A 25250-nucleotide genomic window follows, 5' to 3' on the forward strand; every position below is an offset into this window, starting at 1 on the left:
TGAGAAATCCCTAGAAATGCCGACTCTTTACATCAGTTAAGAAGCACACTGATGTCCCAAGGAAAATGCACAGAAAACCTAAATAAACAATGAGTCTTTATTTCTCTACAGCGGAATCTATTTTGTAGATAGAAACGACGTGTATTGTCAGAGTTCTCTGGAGAAACAGAACCAGTGGAATATATAGAGACATATAAAAGGATGTTTATTATGGGAACTGGCTCACACAAGTATGGAGGCTGAGAAGTCCCACGATCTGCCATCTGCAAGCCAGAGAACTTAGAAAGCCGGTGGTGTCATTTAGTCCAAGTCCAGCAGCCTGAGAACCAGGGAGGCTGCTGGTGCAAGTCCTGCAGCTCCAATGTGCAAGGCATTGGATGGATGCCTTGGATGTATATGGATGTCCCAGTATATGGATGTCCCAGCACAAGCAGAGAGGGAGAATGCACCCTTCCTCCACCGTTTGGTTCTATTTGGGACCTCAAAGGAGTGAATGATGCTCAACCACCTTGGTGACAGCAGATCTTATTTACTCAATCTACTGATTCAAATGTTAATCTCTTCCAGAATCACACAGACACAACCAGAAATAATGTTTACCAGTTATCTGGGGATACCATAGCCCAGTTGACTTGACACATAAAATTAACCATCACACAAAGGGTATGAGCTATTTGGTTCTCCCAGCTCAACCATGAACAATGTGAGAGCTGAGAGAAATTATCGTCATCCTCCTCAACATTGATGCCATTTAAGGAAGTCCTGTCGAGTTCCAGGCCCCCGCTGGCCACTTCTTGTTCATTGTCATCTCATCCTAGTTAAGACATCCTGTTTTATTTTAAAGAATAAAATATTTCAAGAAAGAAAGAGAGACAGCAACTTTCACTCATAGCCTTTTCTTAGAGAGAAAAATAAGGCAGCAAAGCCTCAAAGTTTGGCATGTGAAAGGTGACAGGTGTTTATTACCTGTGTCCGCTTCTCTGTCTTTCTCAGGGTAGACCACAGTGCTAGAGGAGCCTCCCAGAAGGGGACTGCAGATCTTGTGTAAGGCCTCCCCCTTTCCACGTGGGAAGATGGGAGGATGAAAGAATGAAGGCAGGAAGGAAAAAAATTAGAGCCTTAACCCCTGTAGCTGCTCTGTGCTGGCCACTCTGTGCCATCTCATTGCGCTCTCACATCAAATGGCATAAAACAGATTATCCACTTCTTCAAATACGTTTTCCTTTGGCTCTAGGGACACTGCATCCATCCATCATTCATCCATCCATCCATCCGCTTATTCAGCAAATATTTACTAACTTCCTTCTGTGTACCAGAAACCATTCTAGAATCTGGGAATATAACAATTAATAAGACAGACAAGGTCCCCAACTACCTACATGACAGGATCCTTCTCAGTCTCCTTGAAAGTAACATGTCCCATGCTAAACTTTGGATTTCTTCTCCACACCTGTTTGTCCACAGCTTTTCCCAACGAAAAAAATGGCATCACCACCGCCATTTATTTGTGCAGCCAGAAACCAGGAGTGGTTCCTTATCCATCTCTTTTCCTCACAGCCTGTGTAGAATCCATCAGGGAAGAATATTAGTGTTCTACAACAAAATATGTGTCAAAGTTCTGCTGTCCTTCTTTTTCCAACTACAATCGCCCTAGTCCATACCACCAGCATCTCTCGCCTGGAAAACATTGGTGGCTTCCCCATTGGTCTCTCTTTCTTCTTCTTACTTCCTTCCCATCAATCCATTCTCCACCAATTTTTAAATTGTGGTCACGTCCACATAACATAAAATTTTACCATATTAACCATTTTTAAATGCACAGTTCAATAGCAATTGGTAAATGTACATTGTCGTACAACCACCCTCCAGAACCTTTGACTTTGCAAGCCTAAAACTCCATACCCATTAAGCAATAACTCCCCATTCCCCTCTGCCCTCAAGTCCTGGTATCCATCATTCTACTTTCTGTTTCTATGATTTTGACTACTCTAGATACCTCATATAAGTGGAATCATATAGTATTTGTCTTTTTATTACTAGTTTATTTCACTTAGAGCAATGTCCTCAAGGTTCATCCATATTGAAGCAGGTGTCAGGATTTCCTTCCTTTTAAAGACTGAATAATATTCTGTTGTGTATCTATCCATTTTGTTTATTTATTTGTTCATTGATGGACAACACTCGGGTTGCTTACACCTTTTGGCTATTGTGAATAATACTGCTATGAACAGGTATGTATTTTTTTATTGCAAACATGATATACTTCCCTCTTCTTAAAAATCTTTAGTGGCCTTCATGTATACTGAGAATAAAATAGAAATTCCTATTTTCTATTTCTGTTTCTAAAGCCTATTTTTATTTCTAAAATCCCTGACTTATCTGGCCTGTGATCTCATCTGGTGCCACTGTGCCCCTCACTTAGGATGTTCTGGCCACGAGCCCTCCCTTTGGGGCCACAATCCTGGTCCTCATGCCCCTTGCTTCTTCTGCCTGGAGAGCTCTGGTCCCTTTTCTTTGAAGTCAAGCTTCTTCTCACCCTTCAGGTCTCAGCTTCTATATCTGGACCACCATCATCTTACTCCTGGACTGCAGCAATTGGCTTCTCACCCTCTCAAGACACTTCCCCTGACCACTCTTCCTAAGTAGACCTCCCATTCTTCTTCATCACTGTGCTCTGTTTCCTTGCCAGATTTCTAGCAATAAATGTGTCTGTTTGCTTATTTTATGTCTTCTCAACTTTATCATAAGCTCACTGGAGGCTGAAAACCACATCTGTTTTAATCACCACTGTATACTCAGCAAGTTACCAGGAGCCTTGCATTTACACGATATTGAAAACATCGTTGTTGAATAAATCAATAATATTAGCTTCACTTTACAGATGAAGAAATTGAATCAGAAAAAGTTAATGACTTATCCAAGTTGGAATATGAACTACTGAGCAGAAACTTGAACCGAGTGTTCTTATCCCAAAGTCCACACTCTTTTCACAACACAGCACTCCCTCTCTCAGCTGAAGCTAGATGCATTTTATTAATCAGAAGACTGAATATTTTATTCCTTCCTTCAATCAACATCATAACAATACTTTCAGGCTTACGACATGCCAGGAACTGGGCTAGACGCTGGATATACAAATTGAACAAGGTAGTTTCTGGCCCCAAAGCTTGTCTTTTAGTTTTTCAACCTCAGTACTGTTGATATTTGGGGTAGATCATTCTCGCGGGGATTCCTGTGCGGTGCAGGATTTTTAACAGTGTCTCTGGCCTCTGTCCACTAGATGGCAGCAGTGCTCGCCGCCACTGCTGCGTCAACAGTAGTGTCAACCAAGTGCGTCTCCAGACATCGCCAAATGTCCTCTGTAGCGAGGTGTGGTGTTTTAGGGGGTCAAAATCACCCTCAGTGGAGAACCACTGATTTAGTGGAACAGTCCCTAGTGAGTCAAAGATTTCACTACGGTGGCCAAGTACCACGGATGAGAAAAGCCTAAGGTGTTCTAGGGGGCGCAGTGAATGGGTGTCCAAGGGATCTCACTACACTGACCACCCAGGCGTGCTGGTAAGTGAGCCTTGGGGCTGATGCTTGGGCCAAGTTAGGACAAACACAAGAGTCGTTCAGATGAAAGAAGCGATGGGGGTTTTCCCAGGCAGAGTTCACAGCACGTGCAAAGTGCTAAACGTCAGGGAACTGCACGGAGCTGAATTTGGCTCTGGAGCTCCCTGGGTGCTGAGACCCAAGGCAGAAGCCCAGGACAGAATAACCTTGACTCTACTTTCCGGTCCCCAGTCCATCTATTTGCACTTTCTGCAATTCACGTTTGGAATTGTTCGTCTGCACTTAACAAATCGGAACCGTGGCTTTCCAAGGAAATCTGATATCAGCTCCACAGAAGGCTTTTCTTGCAAGATCTGCAGTACTGTCCTAGAACAAGGCCTGAATTATGCACTGGAAATCCATGCGGAGAAGGGCAGAAATGGGTTTTGAGTTTCAGGGGTGAACTTTGCCTTGCGTTTACCTATCCTTTGGGGTCTTGGATTTCAGGCGACACAATTAAGAAGTAAGCTGATCATCCCCTTTGCTGGAGGAAGAATTCCATAAGCCTCTTAGAGGCAATGGCTGCGAATAATTCAGAGCCGAGGCTTCTGACTTGTGCCCAACGATGCACCCGAATTTCTAACGCCGTCTAAACTGTCATCTGTGACCAATGGGGTTTTAAGTGAACATGGCAAAAGCAATTTAGTTGGTTAGAGGTTGCAGGGAAGCATTTAAATGCCAAAACAAGCAAATCCTAAATTCCAGCACTGTTAGAACTCAGAGAGTCTTCTTACTGTCTTTCTAATATTCAATAATTATATTGAAATTTGAAGTTAGGACAAAGCAGCTGCTATTAATTTTGTCTTGCTTAGTTTATCCAGAATTAAGCTCCTCATACACTTATCTCCTACGGAGGTGGATTGCAATGACAATGTGGACTGTTTTGAGACTGGCATTTAGAAGTACTGTAAAATAATATATAAATCCCCAAAACTCATCCTGTTCATGTAAGAAAAAGAACAAAAGCTTTTTTTGTGTGGCCAAGGAAATTGTATCCATCCTTTTCACACAGGTCCTACTGCTTCTGTGGGAAGAGGATTAGTTACGGAGATAATGATGACAGCCAGCATTTATCGAGTGCTTCCTGCATCCCAGGCAGCCGGCCAAGCTCTTGGCATGCATTGCCTCATGTAACCCTTACACATCCATGCGAAGTGAGGCTTATGGAAGCTGGGGACCGGAGGGTATAAGTGATATGTCCTAAGTCACATGCTTTGTCAGACGTTTTCACCCAGGCTGGTTTTGCCCCAAAGCCCATGATCTTAGCCACCATGCTGCACATCCAGGTGTGCTGAGCAGAGGAATGTGCCGAGTTCAAAGATAACCAGGCAGAGTCCCCGCGCAGCTAGGACGACCGAATGCAATGGGGCGGGCAGACGTGGACATGTGCAGTCTCCACGCAGTGTGGAGCAGGCAGGCCTCGGTGTGTGCTCAGTTGAGTTCCTGCTTCATCCACTGCTTTTAGCCCAGGGACCCTGATGTAGTCTGTCCTGTTAGCCATTCATTTAGTACCAGTCAGGAAAGCAGTTCCAAAAATTTTTACTTTGATTCAGGGAAGATGGAGCTGGCTGCATATTAGTTTCTTTAACTCTACCCTGGGCTGGTGATTACTGGAGTTCCTCAACTGAACTGCTAGAACAGTGCTGGGTGAGAGAGAACAGGTCTAGAAGGAGCCAGGACTTATAAGTGCCCTCTGCTCATTCATATAAGCATTCATTTAGTCAATCATTTGCTCATTTGTTATTTCAAACATTTCTTAGTGCCTGCTGTATGCCAGACTGTAGGCAGTAAACGTTACATATATTATCATGTGTAATACTCCCCAAACCTCCATGAAGCAGATATTGTTAGGCCGCCTTAACAGATGAGGAGCTGGTGTTCAGAGAGCACAGGCTGACTGCTTGGCAGGAGTGTCCATGCCCTGTCTCTGCAGCGCCGACCCCATGACCCACACACTGCACCAAGCTGCAAAGACGCCAGCAGTTTCTGGTGGAAGCACATGGCTGTCCTAACTAGAGACACTCTTCGAGACAAACATTATCTCAAACCCATGCAACGCTGATTCAACCAGCCATATTCTTTCACGCGCTTATTTATTCCACAAGTATACGAGTGCATAAGTGTTGGTTGTGTGCCAAGCCCTGTGTGGGGTAGTGGAGAGGAGACTGCTGCGTTGATGTGGGAAAACCTGCAGTGTGGCTCTCTTGGAAAGTACCATACAAAGAGGACTTTATTCCTTATGCTCATTATGGCCAGGGGGCAAAGGTTGAGAAATAGAGGGACAAAATTAATATTTACAGCGCACCTGCTGTGTGTCAAGCCTGTGCCACGTCCTTGACAAACATCATCTCACAGCAACCAGGTGAAGCAGGGAATGTGTATCCTCGTTTCGCAGATGAGGCACTGAGGCTTGAAGCGTCAGAGATTTGCCCTAGGTCTGCCAGATGGGAAGGGCGGACCTGGGCTTAAGTCAAGGTGCAACTGGCTTTTTGTACCAGGGCAACTTTATGTTGGAGCTATTAACTGGGTTTTGTGCCAGGAACCCTTCTGGCAGTATTGTGAGGCCCATGGACCCCTTCTCCCAATAATAAGTAAACCTGTAAATAAAAAGGAATATATAGTTACAAAAGAAACTGATTATTTGAAAAAGTTATCAAAACATTTAAAAATCTGAGATGTAGTCATGTATGTGCTTGCTTGTGATGAGCTTAATGACAAGACATAGTGGCAGGTGGAACGCAGCCACAATCTTGAAGCAGTGATGATCATAAACAGTACCTTCGATAACAAGATATAAAATTATATGTGATTTCTACCGTGGAAAGGCACGGGCATTGGGGGTATTACGGGGCTTTGTTCTGCACATTAATAATTGAAAAAGATGCTACATTTTAGTTAGAAGTTAGTAAACTAAAGTTATATTTTTCTCCCGTCCAAGTTCACAGACCTCCGAATTCTAACTGTGGGTGTCTGTCTGTGCACAGCAGGTTAAGGATTCCTGCTTTATGTCATTTATGTTGTTCAATTCTGTTCAAGAAACTTTTTTTTTTTTTTTTTTTTTTTTGAGACAGAGTCTCACTCTGTTGCCCGGGCTAGAGTGCCTTGGCATCTGCCTAGCTCACAGCAACCTCAAACTCCTGGGCTCAAGCGATCCTCCTGCCTCAGCCTCCCAAGTAGCTGGGGCTACAGGCATGCACCACCATGCCCAGCTAATTTTTCGCTATATATTTTTAGCTGTTCATATAATTTCTTTCTATTTTTAGTAGAGACGGGGTCTCGCTCTTGCTCAGGCTGGTCTCGAACTCCTGAGCTCAAACAATCCACCCACCTCGGCCTCCCAGAGTGCTAGGATTACAGGCGTGAGCCACTGAGCCCGGCCTTCAAGGAACATTTGCTAAGGATTTGTCTGTGTAAAGTCACTAGCTGGGCACCGTGGATGGTAGGAAGGAAAGACAGGAAGTTATAGGTGCGGAGTACGGGCGTGGGGAAGGACGACTCTGCAACGTACTGCAATGATCCAGGCATTTCATATCCCGAGTCTCACGTGAGCTCCACTTAAGCACACGAGGAAACTGAAGTTCAGGGATGTTAAGAAACTTGCCAAAGGTATAATATTAATAGCTAGTAAGTTTTTGAGCCCCCTTAACAGGACTTGAGCCACACCCTGCCCAATTCCACTGCTTAATGAGACTCTTCAGCAGAGGAGGGCATGGTTCCCATGCTTCCTTGGAGGAGAATGTGTGAGTCTTTATGGAGGGACGGGGAATTGTAAGAGCCTGCACTGAAGGAGGAAAATTGTTCACTTTTGCTTATTTTGTAGCCAAAAGCTGGGTCTCTTGGATCGGGTTCGCCTTTCTAATCCTCGTGGTAGCAATACTAAAGGAAAGCTATTTACCCCTCTGAATGTAGATGCCATAGAAGAAAGTCCTTCTAAAGAACCAAAGCCTGTTGGCTTAAACAATAAAGAGCGTTTCCGCACCGCCTTCCGCATGAAAGCCTACGCTTTCTGGCAGAGCTCTGAAGGTAATGCCTTTCCTCTCCCCGACTCTGTCTCCTCCTCTCCTCCCTCCCACTCCTCTCCTGTCTCCACTGAAGAACTCTCATGTCCATAACTCTCCCCTCCCTCCCGAACCACCGTCTTGCTTCCCCTCATCCAAGTCCTTTGGGCTGGAGGAGTCTGATACATTCCCAGGAGCCATGGAGCACGAGGCTCCCAAGTTAGCCAGTGTCCTGGGCCACGGTCCCCACCACTGTCAGCACAGATCCTGTCCAGGGAGCCTCGGGGTATGTCACCATGGTTTCCAGGGATGGCCGTGATGAGTGAATTGTCACAGAGGTCAACGTGAAGGATGGGGAGGGTCCAAGCACAAAGTGAACCGGAGACAGGACCTCAGTGCCCCCAGGGGTGGGAAGAGGTATCAGAAAATCACCTTGTGGGGCCTGTAGGAGAAACGGCCTCATGTGCCTCTTTTACTTATGCAAAGAGAGACAAGCAGGAAAGCCTGTGTCTTCAGTGTCTGAGCTCCGCCAGGCCCTGCGCCCCACCAAGCACTCAGTCTTATCCAAGACCTCTGAGGTGTGCACAGCTCAGAAAGCGACCTCCCCAAGGTCACCAGGATAGAAACTGGCAGAGCAGGAATCCCAACTGCAGGCATGTGCCCTCTGCCCACTCCCAGGGGCCACTCTGGGACGGTGGAACTCACTTTGCCTCCCTTCTAGCCTCTCCCTACCCCCACCAGTCTTGAGCGGAACACGCCTCTGACTCAGACTTCTGGGGGAGAGAATGGGCTGCTCAGAAAGGCTGAATGCCGTCACAACTGGAGAATATCGCATGGTTTCACAAAGTGGGAGCAAAGGCTCGGGGCTGACTAATCCAGAGGCTTAGAAGGTGCTGACTAAACAGTGAGGTCCCCAAGCCTTTTCGAGGGTGTGTCCGGCCTGATATGTGCATCTCCCTCCCAGATGCCGGGACAGGCGATCCCATGGCGGAAGACAGGGGCTACGGGAATGACTTCCTCATTGAAGACATGATTCCCACCCTGAAGGCCGCCATCCGAGCCGTCAGGTAATGCCCCCTCCTCCCCACCGCGTGTCCCCCCAGACCCCAGCTCAACTCCCACAGGAGCAGCTTGCAAAGTGCTCTTGGGCTTTGGGAAGGGGAGCAGGGAGCCCCTCCAATAACCCTGAGTCGGGTCCCGAGAGGCCGACCATACTCTATGGGGGATGCTGCCTCAAGAAGAATGATGCTGACATTAGAAGTCACTGTGGGTGGCTCTTTCCTGCCCTGTTGTCAACATGCCCCACAGCCCTCCTGGCGGCATTTCCAACTGCTATGCTCTTCTCTTGCTTTAACCACCATTTATGTTAAAGGGTGTCAGGGTGGGGGTGTACTGACATGGGGTTTTCTTCCTTGATAGCCTTCTTACGCAAAATTGTTTTACTTCTGCCTATCTTCATCCCTATAGTTCTTTTTAATTAGCATTCTTAACAAGATAATAAATCATAGATTCTTTGACTATATCAGAAGAGATCATAATCCACACTGGCTACTTCTGTTTTGCTTTGGGATTCTGTAAGAAAATAAAAGTAGTTTCTTTGCTATTTAAAGAAACTTTATCAGAATATGGGCATGTAAGCCCCTTATAAGACTGGCAGTGAATTTTAGAAACTACGTTGAATTCTCCAAATCCTGGTAATGATATTTGCAGCACAATTACCAGTCCAGTAGATCAGGGAAGCACAAGAGTGTTATCACATGTGGATCTCAGCCAAGCCTTTGACCTGGTTTCTCATGATACCACTGTGTACGATGCAGCATAAATACGGTTGATGACAACACAACTGTCTGGATGAATGACCTTATTCAAAGAAACCCACTTAACCAAAGTGTTGACCTGGAGGGATACTCTCTCTCTCTGCTGGGATACTCCAAGGTCTGGTTTCTGCCTTTTCCTTTTTAGCATCTTTATTGATGCCTTAATTCAGGCATTGGCAATATTTTTCTATAAAGGGTCAAATAGTAAATATTTAAGGTGTTTTGGTCCACAGGTCTTTGTTTGGAGCACTCAGCTCTGCCACTGTACTGCAAAAGCAGCAGTAACAGTTGTAGGGACCTGGGAGAGGGAGTTCCCCTTGGCCCTTTGAAGGCTCCCTGAAAAATCAACTTGCAAAAGGCAGATTAATTGGAAAAAGGCACACAAATGTATTTAATGTCAATGCACAGAAGACTTCAGAATGAAGACCCAAAACATGCAGGGGGAAATTGTCCATTTTTATGCTTAGATTCAACAAAGTACAGACAGCCATGTAGAAATATGCTTAGACAAAAAGGGCGTGAGCTAATGCTAGTAGGGAAACCCAGCAAGCCTGTCTGTCTAGGTTCTTCGTGGCCTTTCTGAGCAGCAGCCCTTCCTCCTGGGGGCGGGGCAGGGCCCTCTCTGGAATGGGGGTCTTATGACTGACAGTCAAACAAGGCAGGTCACATACTTTCTTTATGGCCAGTTCTTACACAGAAAGGCAGAGGGAAAGTTAGAGTAGTATTTTTAGGTTTTATGGCTGGCTTTCAAGAAAAAGGGCTCTGGTTTCTATGACCTGCCTTGGGGAAGAGGGATTCTAGTTTCTATGACTACGATGGGGTCGAATGGACCTGGGAGTCAGGAGGGCAGGAAAAGGTCAGAGAAAGACTTTTGCTTCTGAGGCCTTCATTTTGGGGTGTTGGGGTGTTGTTTTCTGAGCCCCAACACAGTACATAAATGAATGGATGTGGCTGAGTTCCAATGAAACTTTACTCAAAAACAGGCAGTGGGCCAGATTTGACCTGTGAACCATGGTCTGCTGCCTTAGATGGAACCACACAAAGGGAAGGTTCTGAATTAACACGAAGTTGAGAAGGAGGGCAAGTCAATTGGATGTGTAGTCAATTTGCCAAAAGAGTGTTTGGAGGCTGGAGCCATGAGCTATGACAAACAAAATGAACTTTGAGTGCACAATAAAAAAGACTTGTGCAATCATGAGATGGAAGGGTCTGGGATGGGCTGTGGCCTCCTGACACTGACCTGTGATTCGGGTTTTAATTGAGGCTGTGCACAGCAGGAGTTGACTTCATGTTGGGGCTCTCAGGGAGCCTTAGCCATCAGGGGTGACTTTACTGGTTCCCAGGAGAGGAACGATAAAGGATGGACCTGAGGGTTTGACCTCACCTACCAGTTGTGGGTGCCCCACTTTACAACGAACCTGAGAAAACTCAGGAAACAGAAACTAGTTTTTCTTTTTTGGGAGCTCACAAGCCAAAGAATTAAAGAGGCTATTGAAGATGAGACACAACAGCTGACACGGATTATAGGCATGGGCCTGGTCACCACACAGCCTGGGTCTGAGGACCAGCTCTGACCTCATGAGCCAGACGGGAAGATGCTGAAGCTCTCTGGATCACAGCTGTGTCGTCTATAAATTGATCTATTACCAGGATAGTTCATAAACATCACACTCAGTGTGTGCATGTAATGGATGCTCTCAATATATGTTAGCTCACATTATGACGACTTTCTTACTATTTGCATGATAAAGGGTGGTAGTCATGACAGACAGGTACTAGCCAGCCTAACTCTATGTGGTTTGAAGGGGCAGAACCAGAACCAAAAGTTGGAAGTTCTCCACAGAAAGGCATTTTCTCTTTGGTTCTCTTCTTCCCCTGCCCCTGGGTTTGCTGGCCTCACATTATAGTTTCCTGCACGCTCCACCCATGACACGCAAATGCTTTTATTTCGCCTTACAGAATTCTGCAATTCCGTCTCTATAAAAAAAAATTCAAGGAGACTTTGAGGCCTTACGACGTGAAGGATGTGATCGAGCAGTATTCCGCAGGGCATCTCGACATGCTTTCCAGGATAAAGTACCTGCAGACGAGGTAAGGCAGTCGCACCTGGGGGCACACACTGCTCTCCTGACTGCTCCGGAACCGAAGTCCTTGAACCTTAGAGTTTACGGTGAAAGCCATCCAGAAATAATCCAAAATGCAGGGGGAGTTTTTTAAGAACAAAAATGTTCCTCGAGCATTGTGGATGTTAAGGCCGGCAAGCAACAGGTCAAACAGGCGGTGGAGAAGCTCCACGACATTGCTGCGGCCAAGGTCGGCACCCTGGTCGGGCCTGAGGCAGAGGGGAAGGTGTGTGTTCAGCTGGATCCAGACTGTGATACTTTCCATGTCGCCAACAAAATCAGGATCATCTAAGTGGATTCCAGCTGGCTAATTATAAATATAGTGTTTTACCATATTAAAAATGTTAATCACATATTATAATAATGAAATGGAAATAGCATCAATGCTCAACTAATAATTGCCACAATTTTTATTTATTTTTATTAAGCTCCTAAGTTCTCTACCTATATGTGTCTAATCCTTTATAACCCCGAAAAGTATTTCATTACAGTGCCATTTTTTCAATGAGGAGACAGAAGCTGAAAGGGCAAAGGACTTACCCCACATTACCCAGCTGGTAGCTAGTAGGTAGCAGAGCTGGGAATCAGACCAGGGCTGACTGGTCACCAAGTCCCTGCTCTGTCTAGACCACAGCACTTCCTTAATTATGAAGTAGTGGTTAAGAAAAAAAGGCACCTGCTCATATTAAAATGTTATACAGCAACCAAATGATATTTAGAAAAAGTATACAATGAGATCTTTTTTAATTATGTGATTTATGAATATTTATATATGATATGATTACTAATAATACACTCAGAAATATGTATATACACTTATACATATGCAAATGTATATATTTATGGCTACTTATATATGTTTATATATTATATGTAATATATGACAGAGTAAATATACTCTAGATCTTGATATGATGTTAACTAATATATATTATGAAATTATTACAAAAACACACACATATGTTTACCCAGAAATATACACGGCATGCACACATTCTCCCATATGGGGGCCTAGAGGAAAGAAATAGGACTTCCCTCAAGAGATTATAGTGGCCATACTGAGATGATGAGTTCACCTGTGACTTGTTTTTTTTCCTACTTTTTAAATTTATCAAATATTTAATAAGTTGTAAAAATATCCTTTAAAAAATTTTAAAACCGAAGTGCAGTATGATATCAAGATTCCCTGAACCACAGTCAGGAAACCAGAGTGCTATTTGCCATTCATTTTCTGATCTGTGTGAGATTTCCAGCTTGTATGAACCCTCTCTGGCCTTAGCTTCCTTGTCTGAGTAATGTTTCCCCACTGGAGAGGCCTGCTGAGTGGGTAGGAACATCCCACTGCCTGGGTTGGAGGTATGGTTATGCGTGACCTTGCATTATCTCTAACTGGGACATCAACTATGACTTCCTAGTATAGTGGCAGGCACGCAGTGTTCGGTGCCTGCTGAACAAATGCATGTGGGAACAAATTCTGAGCCTAACGTGCTGTTATTTATGTCTGAGAGACAGAGCCAGGGAGAATGATGTCTAAGACACCAGATTCCAAAGCTATCAGCCAATCTTAACAAGTATAGAGTGGACCATCACACTGTCATAGTTTTTGCCATTTTTTGGGCAAATACATTTCTAAGAGTTGTAGCTGGAGGTTGACTAATTGCATTTTCCCAGCCATGCCGATCTTGCAGTGGGCCAGAGAGAAAGGAAGGTCAATTTAGCACATGGTGGTGTCTGTGGAGGAGCAGCTGGGTTTCCAGAGAGGAGACAGAGTGGTTGTTTCTGGGTGCACAGCCTTAATAATGGCCCTGGGTCTGTGATGAGCCTTCAAGGCCGCTCCCCACCCAAGCCCTGGAGCACAGTGGGGAACATTTCTCTCGTGTTGATCCTGGCATAGAGTGGGAGCTGGTGCCTCACGCAGCAATGGAAGCTGGGTGCAGGGACTGGTGTGGATCCATCCTTCTAATGGCCAGGGAGGCCCACGGAGCAGCAGCAACGTGCACAGCTGAAAATGGAGCCTAGGATTTGGCTGCAAAAACTCCCTAACTAGATGTTTGGAGGAGGGATAAAAGAGCTGCACACATATGACACTTCCTATAAAAAATAATAAGATGCAGCCCTCAGCCTGTCTCAGTGGTTTGTCTGTCTCCTCTCCCCTGGGATAGAAAGATGTTCTTAGTACCACTAGACAAAAAAAAAAAAAAAAAAAAAAAAAGGATAAGAATATACTGAGGTCATAGGTTCTCTCTCTCTTTATTTCTCTCCACCTCTCTCTCTCTTTTCCTTTTTCTTTTTTTTTTTTTTTTTTTTATTCCAGCTCATTATGGGGGTACAAAAGTTCAGGTTATATATATTGCCCATCCAAGCCCGTATCTGATTCCAGAGGGAATAGAATGATTTGTTTTCCTGCCAAAACAAGGGTCTGTGTAATTTAATCCATTTAATCCCTCTTCTCTTTGTTTCTTTCAGAATAGATATGATTTTCACCCCTGGACCTCCATCTACTCCAAAACATAAGAAGTCTCAGAAGGGGGCGGCATTCACCTACCCATCCCAGCAGTCTCCCAGGTGGGGCCTGTGGATCATCCCCACCCCCAAATCTCAGCGTGGGTCCTTCATGCGGGTGAAGTGGCCACTCCCCTAAGTAAAATGAAGAGAGAGTTTGAAGCTTGTTCCAGTTGGTGGCCATTTGAAAGATTTCTGCACAGAAGACTTCCCGCCCCTCTTCCCAGACCATATGGGTGATAACTTCTTTCTATGGTTTTGAAAATGAAAATAACCACACTGGTTTCCTTGTTATAAAACAAGAGGAGACTCAGACATTTCGTTGGAACGAGAAGAACATGTCATGTTAGCAGAGCCCGCAGCTTCGTCAGTAGGCTGCTTGGTTCTTCCTGCTTAGCCATCCTTGGGTGGACCGATACCCCTGCCAGGACAAGGCCAGAGAAGGCACTCAGATGTCAGGCCCGCATCAACATCGTGACACAGAGCACTTTGTCCCTCAATAGAGCAGCTCTTTTCCCTCCAAAAAACATTATAAATTTTTGATCAGGGTATCCTTTAGAAAGTCTACTACCTGAATTTACGTCTCTTTATTCCCAAATGTCTTCAAGGCATGTAACCTAAATGAGTGAGGGAGTCAGGCTTAAGAAATATTATGCACCTTCCTCTTATAAAAGAAGCAAAAGCAGGAGTGTGGTGAAAAATGGCATCTAATCTTCAGCTTCAGTCCTGGGGATGCCATAGGGAGTGATGGGACCATGAGGACCCATCTAAGGGAAGTAATTGTTGTATTGTTCTGTTATTGCTCATTTTAAGAATGAGAGTCCTCTGTTTCCACATAGTCTAATTTTTCAAAAAAGCAGAATATCCAGATTTTATGTGAAATTCTCCATTTTTGAGATGGCTTACGTGTTTTAAAACCTTGTGCAGGCCAAGGAAAACACTAGTAGGCTGGATTTAGCACGTGGGCCACCAGTTTTTGACATCTACCTTAATTCAAGACTGCTCAGCCAAAGACAGGCCAGGGATTTACCAGGATTCAGTAGCCTGTGAGAGAGAAAAATCACCTATCGAAAAGTGCCTAATATGAAGGTTTTGAGCAATAACTAGGCTCCCTGAAAGTTCTCATCTACATAGAACATGAAAATATTGAAACTAACTGGAATTTAGGCAGATATTAATTGTGCATAGCCAAAGAGTAAATTCAATGCACATCTCAATTCCATTCTCCACCAGTGTTAGCTTTTGTATCATTTTCCAGATTCAGCATTTGTTTTCCATTCTTAACAAAATTGGCCAGATGAAATATTTATACCTACCATACATAATTTCAGAGATTTGACAACCCCTTACCCTCCTGCCGCACACACACACTCACTCAGAATAGAAGTTCTCAAGCAGCAGTCTGAGACTGAAAAACAAAGGAATTCAATTTAAAGGAATTAAACACTCTAGGCACTGTTAGGTGCTTTATTAATTTTAACACAAAGCAAGTGCTCCTTAGTAGTAGCTTACTATTTGGATTCAAATTTTCCTAAAGTGAAGGAAAGCATGAGATACCAGTGTTGAAGGCAGGAAAATTCTGACTTCCTGACTCCCATATATTCACACCTCCAGAGTTGAGTGCTTCTCTTTCAGGCTGCAAAAGCATGAGGATAACAATGATGGCTCCATGGGCCTCAGCCTGTCTAGCTGGAATAACCTTGAAAAGCAAAATAGATGCAATGATCTTATAGAAGTTTTGGCTTTTTCTTAGGAATGAACCATATGTAGCCAGAGCATCCACATCAGAAATTGAAGACCAAAGCATGATGGGGAAGTTTGTAAAAGTTGAAAGACAGGTAGGTCTTCCCTTTCCCTCACCAAAAAGCAAGTATATAAATTTTTTTTCAAATGCCATTTTTATAGGGAGATAAGATACTTGATTAATATTAATACTATCTAACATTCCAAAAAGAATGTGGAAATTAAATCATGGATTTAGCGTTTACTAACTGGATGATCACATGCAAGCTAATTAATTGTTCCAAGCTTCAGTTTTCCTCATCTGTAATATGGGGATTTTAATACTTCATGAAGTTGCTGTAAGTATGAAGTGGTTGATACATGTAAATTGCTCAGAACGTTAGCTGACACACAGTGAACACTCAGCAAATGGTAGCTGCTGTTGTCATGCACTTCGTGGTGGTCCCTTAGGGAATGTTAGTGACTTGTCCTCCTTATTTTTCATTTTGTGTATCTTTGGTCCTCTTTTTCTCAATGTCCAGGTCGGCGGGCGTCCTGTGTGAGGAGGCCTGACTGCAGGAGGGCAGGCTATGGGTGGGGGTCACTCAGGGTGGAAAGAGAAGCTCACTCCCAGCACCCGTGTAGCTTGCTCTTGCTTTCCTAGTTTGCTAGCTCATATTCTAGCACCATCTGCCTAACTTTTCACTAAGTAAATGTCACTGCCAATTTCCTTTAGGATCATGTCAATCCTTTTATTTTATTCAAAACCCGAAATGGGATCCGTGCAGGAGAGGGGAGAGAAAATCTGAATTATTCTTTTTTGGTATATCAAAGGTATCGTTTTTCATTTTTAAAATTTAATTTATGATCTAGGCCGGGCGTGGTGGCTCACGCCTGTAATCCTAGCACTCTGGGAGGCCGACGTGGGCGGATCATTTGAGCTCAGGAGTTCGAGACCAGCCTGAGCAAGAGTGAGACCCCATCTCTACTAAAAATAGAAAGAAATTATATGGACAACTAAAATATATATATACAAAAAATTAGCCGGGCATGGTGGCGCATGCCTGTAGTCCCAGCTACTCGGGAGGCTGAGGCAGTAGGATCGCTTAAGCCCAGGAGTTTGAGGTTGCTGTGAGCTAGACTGACGCCACGGCACTCACTCTAGCCCGGGCAACAGAGTGAGACTCTGTCTCAAAAAAAAAAAAAAAAAAAATTTATGATCTCAGCTCTACTTCATCGGTCTGTGCCTCTGTTCCCTCTCCTGTGGAATAGAGATAATTATAGTATCTGCCTTATAGGGTTTGTGGAAGTTAAATTAGTCAACAAGCAGAATCAGGTACTGCCTGCTCTGTGAGTGTTAGTTACTGTTGAGGCTGGGATGCCGTCCCGGTCATCGCCTATAACTGTGCTCATGTCCCCATCTGTAAAACAGGCTAATATACCTGATGACAATGCTTCCTGGTGAGTTGTAAATTGTCAGAGAAAGAACATACACCTGTGTGCACAAACTCATGAATAAGCACTCACAAAAATTCAGATGAGTTCCCAATTTAGGAAGACAAAAGCAGATACAGCTTCCACTGTCCCTCAAGACCCCTAGGTAGGATCTCCAGTTCTGAGAAGCTCAATTCTTGCTGACCACCGCCATGTATCTTTGGGGCTTACATCACCAAGTGGGAGAAACATGCGCCAACAATCTACGTGCTGCTGTCTAAAGAAATGTTCAGAAATCAGGAACTCCTGCTCCTTGGCCCAGGTGGCATTAGCAAGGCCAGCCCCTCCTCTGGAAGACAAAGAAGGCTTGTAACACTTACGCTCAAGCCATCTCTCTGTTTTCAGCCTTTGCTTCCTGGAAAGCCCTTACCCCGCTTGTTTCTAGATTAGCATTAACACTGTGCACGGCTTACGAGTAGGAGACATGAAATAAATTATTAGCTGCTGTTCTTATTAAGACTTGCAAGAATTCTCTTCCCTTCTGAAAAGTAGATAAAATACTATAATATTTCCTCCCAACCAATAACGAGGACCTCCACCTCCAGAGAAAGCAGTAATTCCAGCTTCTTATATTTTCCAGGTTCAGGACATGGGGAAGAAACTGGACTTTCTCGTGGATATGCACATGCAGCACATGGAACGGCTGCAGGTGCACGTCACGGAGTATTACCCGGCCAAGGAGGCCTCCTCGCCAGCTGAGGGGGAGAAGAAAGAGGACAACAGGTATTCTGATTTGAAAACCATCATCTGCAACTATTCGGAAACAGGCCCCCCGGAACCCCCCTACAGCTTCCACCAGGTGCCCATCGACAAAGTCGGCCCCTATGGGTTTTTTGCACATGATCCTGTGAACCTGCCCCGAGGGGGACCCAGTTCTGGAAAGAGCCCGGGGACTCTTCCTTCCTCGACAGCAACGTATGCAGAAAGGCCCACTGTCCTGCCCATTTTGACTCTTCTGGACTCCCGAGTGAGCTGCCACCCCCAGGCTGAACTGCACGGGCCCTACTCGGACCGAATCTCCCCCAGGCAGAGACGCAGCATCACACGGGACAGCGATACACCTCTGTCCCTCATGTCAGTCAACCATGAGGAGCTGGAGCGGTCTCCAAGTGGCTTCAGCATCTCCCAGGACAGAGACGATTATGCGTTTGGCCCCAGCGGGGGGTCGAGCTGGATGAGGGAGAAGCGGTACCTCGCCGAGGGTGAGACGGACACCGACACGGACCCCTTCACGCCCAGTGGCTCCATGCCTCTGTCGTCCACAGGGGATGGGATTTCTGATTCCATATGGACCCCTCCCAATAAGCCCGTTTAAAAGGGGTCACTGGCTGACTCCTCCTTGTAATGTAGACAGACTTTGTACAGCTCACTCACTCTCACACCAGACGCGTACCAGCGGGGACACCAATGGCTGCATCAGATGCATGCATGTGCGTGGTGGCCCCCACCCAGGCAGAGGCTGTCCACGGCCTTCTTCCTCCCCATGTTGCCACGACGAAGCACTTCCTTTTCAGCATGGTTTGCATGACTTTACACTATATAAATGGTACCGCTAATCTCTTCTAGGATACACATTTATCTGCTGTTCTTACTTTTAATCATGATTGGGCCAGTGCAGGGAGAAATTATTGATGAGCCGTGCTATTTGTTTGGTTGGCTGGTTTGGGTTTTGGTTTGGTAAACAGAGAAAGGAGTTCGAGTTATTTTTAGGATTTGCCCCCTTGTGTAAAACACTCCAGGGATTAATTGTTTTCTAAAATAAGGAAATAATTTTCTTAACAAAACCACATTGTGTATTAATGAGGCTGCCTACTGAGCTCACGTTAGGAAAGGAATGAGATAGTCATCACATCTCCAAAACCAAGAATGTAAACAAATATTTTATTATGGAAAAATTGGCAAAACCATTTAAAAACTCTCAAAAAGATCTCACTTGGTCTGACATTGTTTAGCAGCATGCCTCTGTTTCCTTGGCTGTAAAAGGTGGTGGTAATTTCAAGTGTAGCATTTCTGATGAGTTATGAATTGGCAGGGAAAAATAGGCAAACAGACAGATACACGCTCGTTAAAGTAGTTTCCAATTTATGTAGCCAAGGACAGTGGAATTTGTCAGATGAGGAGCTGAGTTCAGTGCCTTGAAAATGAGGTTCCAACTCACATTCCTCCCCATGACACTTAAGTGCAAAATATCCACCTAATAGAAATTAGAGTCTAGAAGGCATGGAGAAATTACCCAGCCCAAGTACTTCTTTTTAAAAATGAGAAATCCTAGGCTCAGGTAAAGTGATATACTCAGGGTCACTCAGTTGTCCCGTGGAGAGCCAGGAGTCGAAGTCCAGTCTGCTCACTCCCTCCCTGGCCTGGTTTTCTCTCACCACAGCGCTCCACCAATTATGCAATGGAGCCTAGAAACCATACCAAGATACCAGTCCTTTGTGTCATGTGGAAAGCGCTCAGCAGAGTTTATCCAGCAGGAGGGGCGTGTCTGCTTTTAATGCAAAACATGCTCACTTGATGCAATGCATTCGGAATCCAGAAAAATAATGATGCAGGCAAGCGACAATATTTATTGACATGCACGTAGGCAAAATTGCCAGAACCATCCAATGTTACTCCTCCAGATTTTTTTAATGAAAATGCTAAAACCACACCCTGCCATAAGACTAGCTAAAGTGTAAGCAGTCAGCCTAAAGAGCACTGCCCTACTGTATAAGCCCAATATTAAGCACAAGCCACCTTGTGGCCTCTTATGAGATGTTACTACTACACTGAAAAATTTTGATGGGAAAGGTTTCTGTTAGACTTGGGCTGAATTAGCTGAATGACTACACCACAGTATTATTGTCTCACTCTTTTCACACACCTAAGCCCTGGTTGTGAGTGGTTGCCATGGTGATCATGCAGATGATTGAAATGGCCTAAACCAATGTCTACATGCACCTGCCATTGATATTCTCCCTCAAAGTCTTGGCAAGAGCTGTGGTAGCTATGGCAGGTATCTGGTGATGGTTTTATCATTACCTAATGCAGGAGCCTTGCACTATGTTGGAGAGAGGAGCTCCTTCTTCAGAGGTTGGTTCCCCTCAACCCACATGCCAACAGGTACTGTGCAAAAGGCTCAGAATACAGTGATGATGAAAGCCTGGCTCCTGACTTCAGGAACTTACAACCAAAACCTGAAGTTCCTGGCCAAGGGTGAGCATTATGAGTGGGAGAAGGGAGTTTTCCGTGGAGAGACAATGAATGGATGGGTGTGGACCTCGAAATCTGAGGTGAGAAATACGTAAGAGTGATCACACACATCGGACATGAAGCACCTCCCCTTTGGCTTTTCATTTGACCTTCTGGCAATCTGAAGGACAAAGGGCATAGGTCATTTTTTCCTCTTCCCCACTCCCTTCAATACTGCTGAATGAGCCACTGGGGGCTATTACCTAAGAAACCCTATGTCCCTTCCTGGGGTCTTGTTTCTTAATTCTGGTCTCCCTGAAATCATCTTTCATCAGAAATGATTCCTCTACCTACCATCTAACATATGACTATGCTCTTCTGTTTGTATATGACATATTGGAAACCAAAAACAAAACAGAGAATGAATCAAATTCTACACATATGCACCATTTTTTTTCTAACTTATTAATCTCCCAGAACTTACTAACTTTAGAATCTTACAAATAGACCCATTTTCCAGCAACTCAATAGAGTTATAGCTGAAAATATTTACCGTGGATCCAAATTTAGAGCAACTATTTTTTAGGTTCTTTTAATAACCTAGAAAGAGTTGGAACATGTATTATTTTCTAAACCATAGGTGGGCCATCTAGCTTCCCTGCTGGATCATAAAGCCAGGACAGCAGGGGTTAGGTTGTGTTGATCACCAGTATGTCTCCAACATCTAGTAAGTTGTCTTTATCAGTGTGGACACAGACAAAATACATGTTTCATGAATGAATAAATGACAAGAATCTTAAGAGCTGTTTTTTCCCATCTAAGAAAACAAAAAGGAAAAAGAAAAATGATCCTCTGGGATAATTCTGCTTTGATATCTCTCCCCGTTTTTATTAAAAAAAATGTATTCCAGGAAAGCTAACCAAAGCTACTCAAGTTGGTGAGGTTGTCTCGATCAATGGCTCAATCAAGGAAGCAGAAATTCAGGGTCTGGGATTGAACATGAGTTGTGGGAAGAAACAGTGTGTGCTTCCACAAAGATCCTTTTGTCAGACAAAAGAATAGCATGATGGAATAATCCAATGAAATTGGCTAATAACATGGTCCCAGATTATTTAACCTCATCTATGCTAGTAGTTTGGTAACTTGCCCAGGAAATTGCAGTTTTGGCATAAAACCATGAAATAGTGACAACTTAATTCCATTGTAAAAACTAGGAATGATTTTCTCAGGTAAAACTATGACCCCATTATATGTATTTGGTCTCTGTGTCACAACATGACACATGAAAAATTCAAGAGGTCATATTTTAGGAGGATCAAAATTAACAAAATAAATCAACTTTGCAAATGGTAGGTGAAAGGTTATTCTATTGGGCTAAGAAGGAAGTATTTGAGATCAAGTGTGAGTTTTGACTACTAAAGACCAGCACACAAGCAAATGCCAATGTTTAAGAAAAAAAAAATTATTGGAGGAAAAGAAAAACAATTCAATTGAGACAGTTCTATTCAATAACTGTATTTGTTCTTAGAACTGAGAACTTAGACTTATTAGACATGACACTGATATTACAAAGCCCTAGTTTTCTTGAAAACATAACTAGAAAACCCCAAGGTACATAGGTCAAAATGAACTAATGAATCAACAATTATGCATCCTGTGTCTATTTTGTGCAAGGCAGTTCCTAGACACTGTAGTTTGAAAAGAATAATTACTTGTAGAAAAATCTAACATAACAGGATCTACTCATATTTGGTAAAACCATTCTCATAATTCCATGCTACTATAATGAGAGTGTAATAAAGAATAATTCATTTGTTTATCCATTTGACAAGATTTATTAAGCTCCACTGTATGCCAGGAAATTGTGCAATGCACTGGAAATTCAGAGATAAGAAAACCACAGTTTCTGCCATCAAAATGCTAGGAATCTGATGCCCTCAAATATCAGAGGTTCCTTCAAACTGTATCTGATTTTAACCCCGCAGACAACTCTATACAGAAAGGAATGCTTCCTAGCCTGGAAACAATGGAAAAGTGAACATAGAAGAAAGTGAGAGTAAAAATTCTGCATCAAAATAGTCATGATCCCATCAGTCCAGGGAAGGCTGAGTGGGTCAAATGGGGACTTTAACTTTGGGTTCAATTCTTTGAACCCAAACTATGGAAAAAAGGGGTTCTAGGATATCTTGGAGAAACGAGCTTTCTCCTTCTCTCTAAATCTCTATCAAGATCGAGACCAGGCAAGGAGCTGAGTTATTTCCATTCCATCATGTTGCCCAAGAGACTTATGGTACAGACTGTGGCACACCATCTATTGCAAGAAAAAGATGTCCTGCAGATCAAACTGTCCTGAGCAAGGGAAGAAACATCTTCAGTGGCCTAAGAAGTCAACTGCACTTTTGACAGTGCTACCAAACACGCTACAGGATTCCCCCAACTCTTTGCTTCCCCAGAAGATGCCTCATAGCTGGTATTTGATTTTCACAAATATGGTTTCAAGGCATCTAAGATCACAAGATTTTCTTTGCTTTCTGAACCCTGGGCATCCTTAGGAATTTGCTCCGTGTCCTCAATTGTCCTTGAAGGCTTGCTTATTTCAAGATGAACTTCTAAAAAGTCTAGATTCTTTCTTTATATGCAAATCAACCCAATGTTCTTGTGTTACTGATGTTACACCTTTCAAGACTGAGCCAACTGGCCTTTGAACAAGGCAGCAGGTAGCCCCTCACCAATGCCCAGGTTAGCACATGTTAGCAGCCAGGTGATCTGGAGAGCCTTAGAGGTTTTGGAAGCCAGTAATGGTAATGTCAAAGAGATTGGAAGCATACAGAGATGACCTGGAAGAAAATTGAGTTTCGGTACATTCAAAAGTATTTGACTCTTCTGTCCTGTTTTGATTTTCAAATGAGACAATCAATGTATACATAAAGCCCCTAGTACAGTGACTGACACATATCAGGGACTGTTATTTATGTTCTTTTTTTAAAAAAAAGTTTATGTTGATTCCATTGCCTAAGTCTTTGGCGTTAACTTATGAATTCCAAATTTACAGCAGAAAATCTTTTTCAAAAAAAGAGTGGTGGAGATACAATCCAATTAATACATGACAAAACCAGGCGCTTTCACAATTGCTTTTTAAATAAGTACATCTCTACAAATAAAAATGTTTACTTTTTCCCATTGATATAAGGAAGAAAAGGAATGTTGGAATGAAAACAGCAGGAATGTCGGATCCCGGTAGCTGGTCTGTGGCAGTTCCATTGGACATACAGTTCCAGATGTTGCGGCATTCTCTGAAAGAATGATTTATTTGTAGGAGGAAGAGCCAAATAGCAGGAATGATTAAATATGAAAGGACTCATGGTTTCATGAGGAAAGTCAACTGTGTCATGATGATTGTCAGCCAACACCTTAGCAATGAATGGAGGAACTTCCAGAAGAAAGAGTTAAAGCTTACTCAAACCCTCCCCAGGGAAATTTGTTCTTGGTCTTAACAGTCTCAACCTCAGCCTCCCTGCAGGAGAATTATGATTACTATTTGATTTATTATCATAGACATGAGGAGATGCAATTTCATTGATTCTTAGATTCTCAGAGCAACAAGAGACTTTGATCACCCAGAACAACCACCTGTCCTTTTGGATCAGTAGGCAGAAGCTCAGAGTGAAGGGAATCACACCAGGTCTGTCAGTGATTGAGCAAGTGATTGAGTAGCAGAGTAAATCTGGAACCCAGGTCTCCTGACTCCTGGTCCACGTGTTGGAGACAAAAAGATCAAAGTAAAATAGCAAGTGAGAACAAAGCATTGCTGTTGAACCCAGAAAATGAAGAAGAACTTCCTGGCCCATTTGAGAAACTGCTAAGCCAGACATATTTTGGGGCACTTCTTCCCATCTCTGGAGTATGATTGAGGTTCCCATACCTTGAAAGATGATGATGTTCCTTCTCCCAAATTCACGCTGTCTTCAAAAGGCCTAGCAAAATCCCCTGCTGCTGGATGACATTGAGAAGAAAAAGAAGAATGGGGCCGGGCGCGGTGGCTCACGCCTGTAATCCTAGCACTCTGGGAGGCCGAGGCGGGTGGATTGCTCAAGGTCAGGAGTTCGAGGCCAGCCTGAGCAAGAGCGAGACCCCGTCTCTACTAAAATAGAAAAAAATTATATGGACAACTAAAAAAATATATATAGAAAAATTAGCCGGGCATAGTGGCGCATGCCTGTAGTCCCAGCTACTCGGGAGGCTGAGGCAGGAGGATCGCTTGAGCCCAGGAGTTTGAGGTTGCTGTGAGCTAGGCTGACGCCACGGCACTCACTCTAGCCTGGGCAGCAAAGTGAGACTCTGTCTCAAAAAAAAAAAAAAAGAAAAAGAAAAAGAATGACCCAGTGGCCACGCAAGCCCTCCTGCCCTCCACTCCTCTGACCCGTCCTACTCCGTTTCCGCCTTGCCCTGCCATGCTTGGACTGGTGCGCCTTCTTGGCCCATCGCTTGGACTCATTCAGCTCCAGAGTCATGCCTCAAATTTATCCTCATCTATAGAACAACTAAGAGGATTTCTTTTAAAAACTCTCTAAACTAGGATGTGATTTCTTTGGGGATCTATATGACCCCAAATTTACCAAAAGTGTCCCTTTGTGCTGGGATCTCTGGGTCTCACCTGAGCACAGCCCGGTTCCTCTTGCTTTGTCCCAGAGAATCCTCACATGGCCAGGTCATAACTGGGTACTCTTTCGGGGACTTCACCAAAAGCTACAGAGAAGCAAAAGGACTCAGTTTAAGACATCTTATGTTTGTGTAACTAGGAAATTATTTTAGGAAGTAAACAGGTTTCT

General features: G+C 43.9%; 1 protein-coding gene across 1 annotated transcript in view; it reads left to right on the forward strand.

The window, feature by feature from the left end:
• Positions 1-18565, forward strand: part of KCNQ3 (potassium voltage-gated channel subfamily Q member 3) — a 296583-nt gene extending 278018 nt beyond the window's left edge. The window contains exons 10-15 of the mRNA XM_069465967.1: positions 7415-7617; positions 8557-8659; positions 11369-11500; positions 13999-14097; positions 15788-15872; positions 17831-18565. Coding sequence (XP_069322068.1) covers positions 7415-7617; positions 8557-8659; positions 11369-11500; positions 13999-14097; positions 15788-15872; positions 17831-18565 — 1357 coding nt within the window. The remainder of the gene's footprint in view (positions 1-7414; positions 7618-8556; positions 8660-11368; positions 11501-13998; positions 14098-15787; positions 15873-17830) is intronic.
• Positions 18566-25250: the final 6685 nt, after the last annotated feature.

The sequence above is a fragment of the Eulemur rufifrons genome, chromosome 3, assembly GCF_041146395.1.
Source record: "Eulemur rufifrons isolate Redbay chromosome 3, OSU_ERuf_1, whole genome shotgun sequence".
NCBI classification, from domain to species: domain Eukaryota; kingdom Metazoa; phylum Chordata; class Mammalia; order Primates; family Lemuridae; genus Eulemur; species Eulemur rufifrons.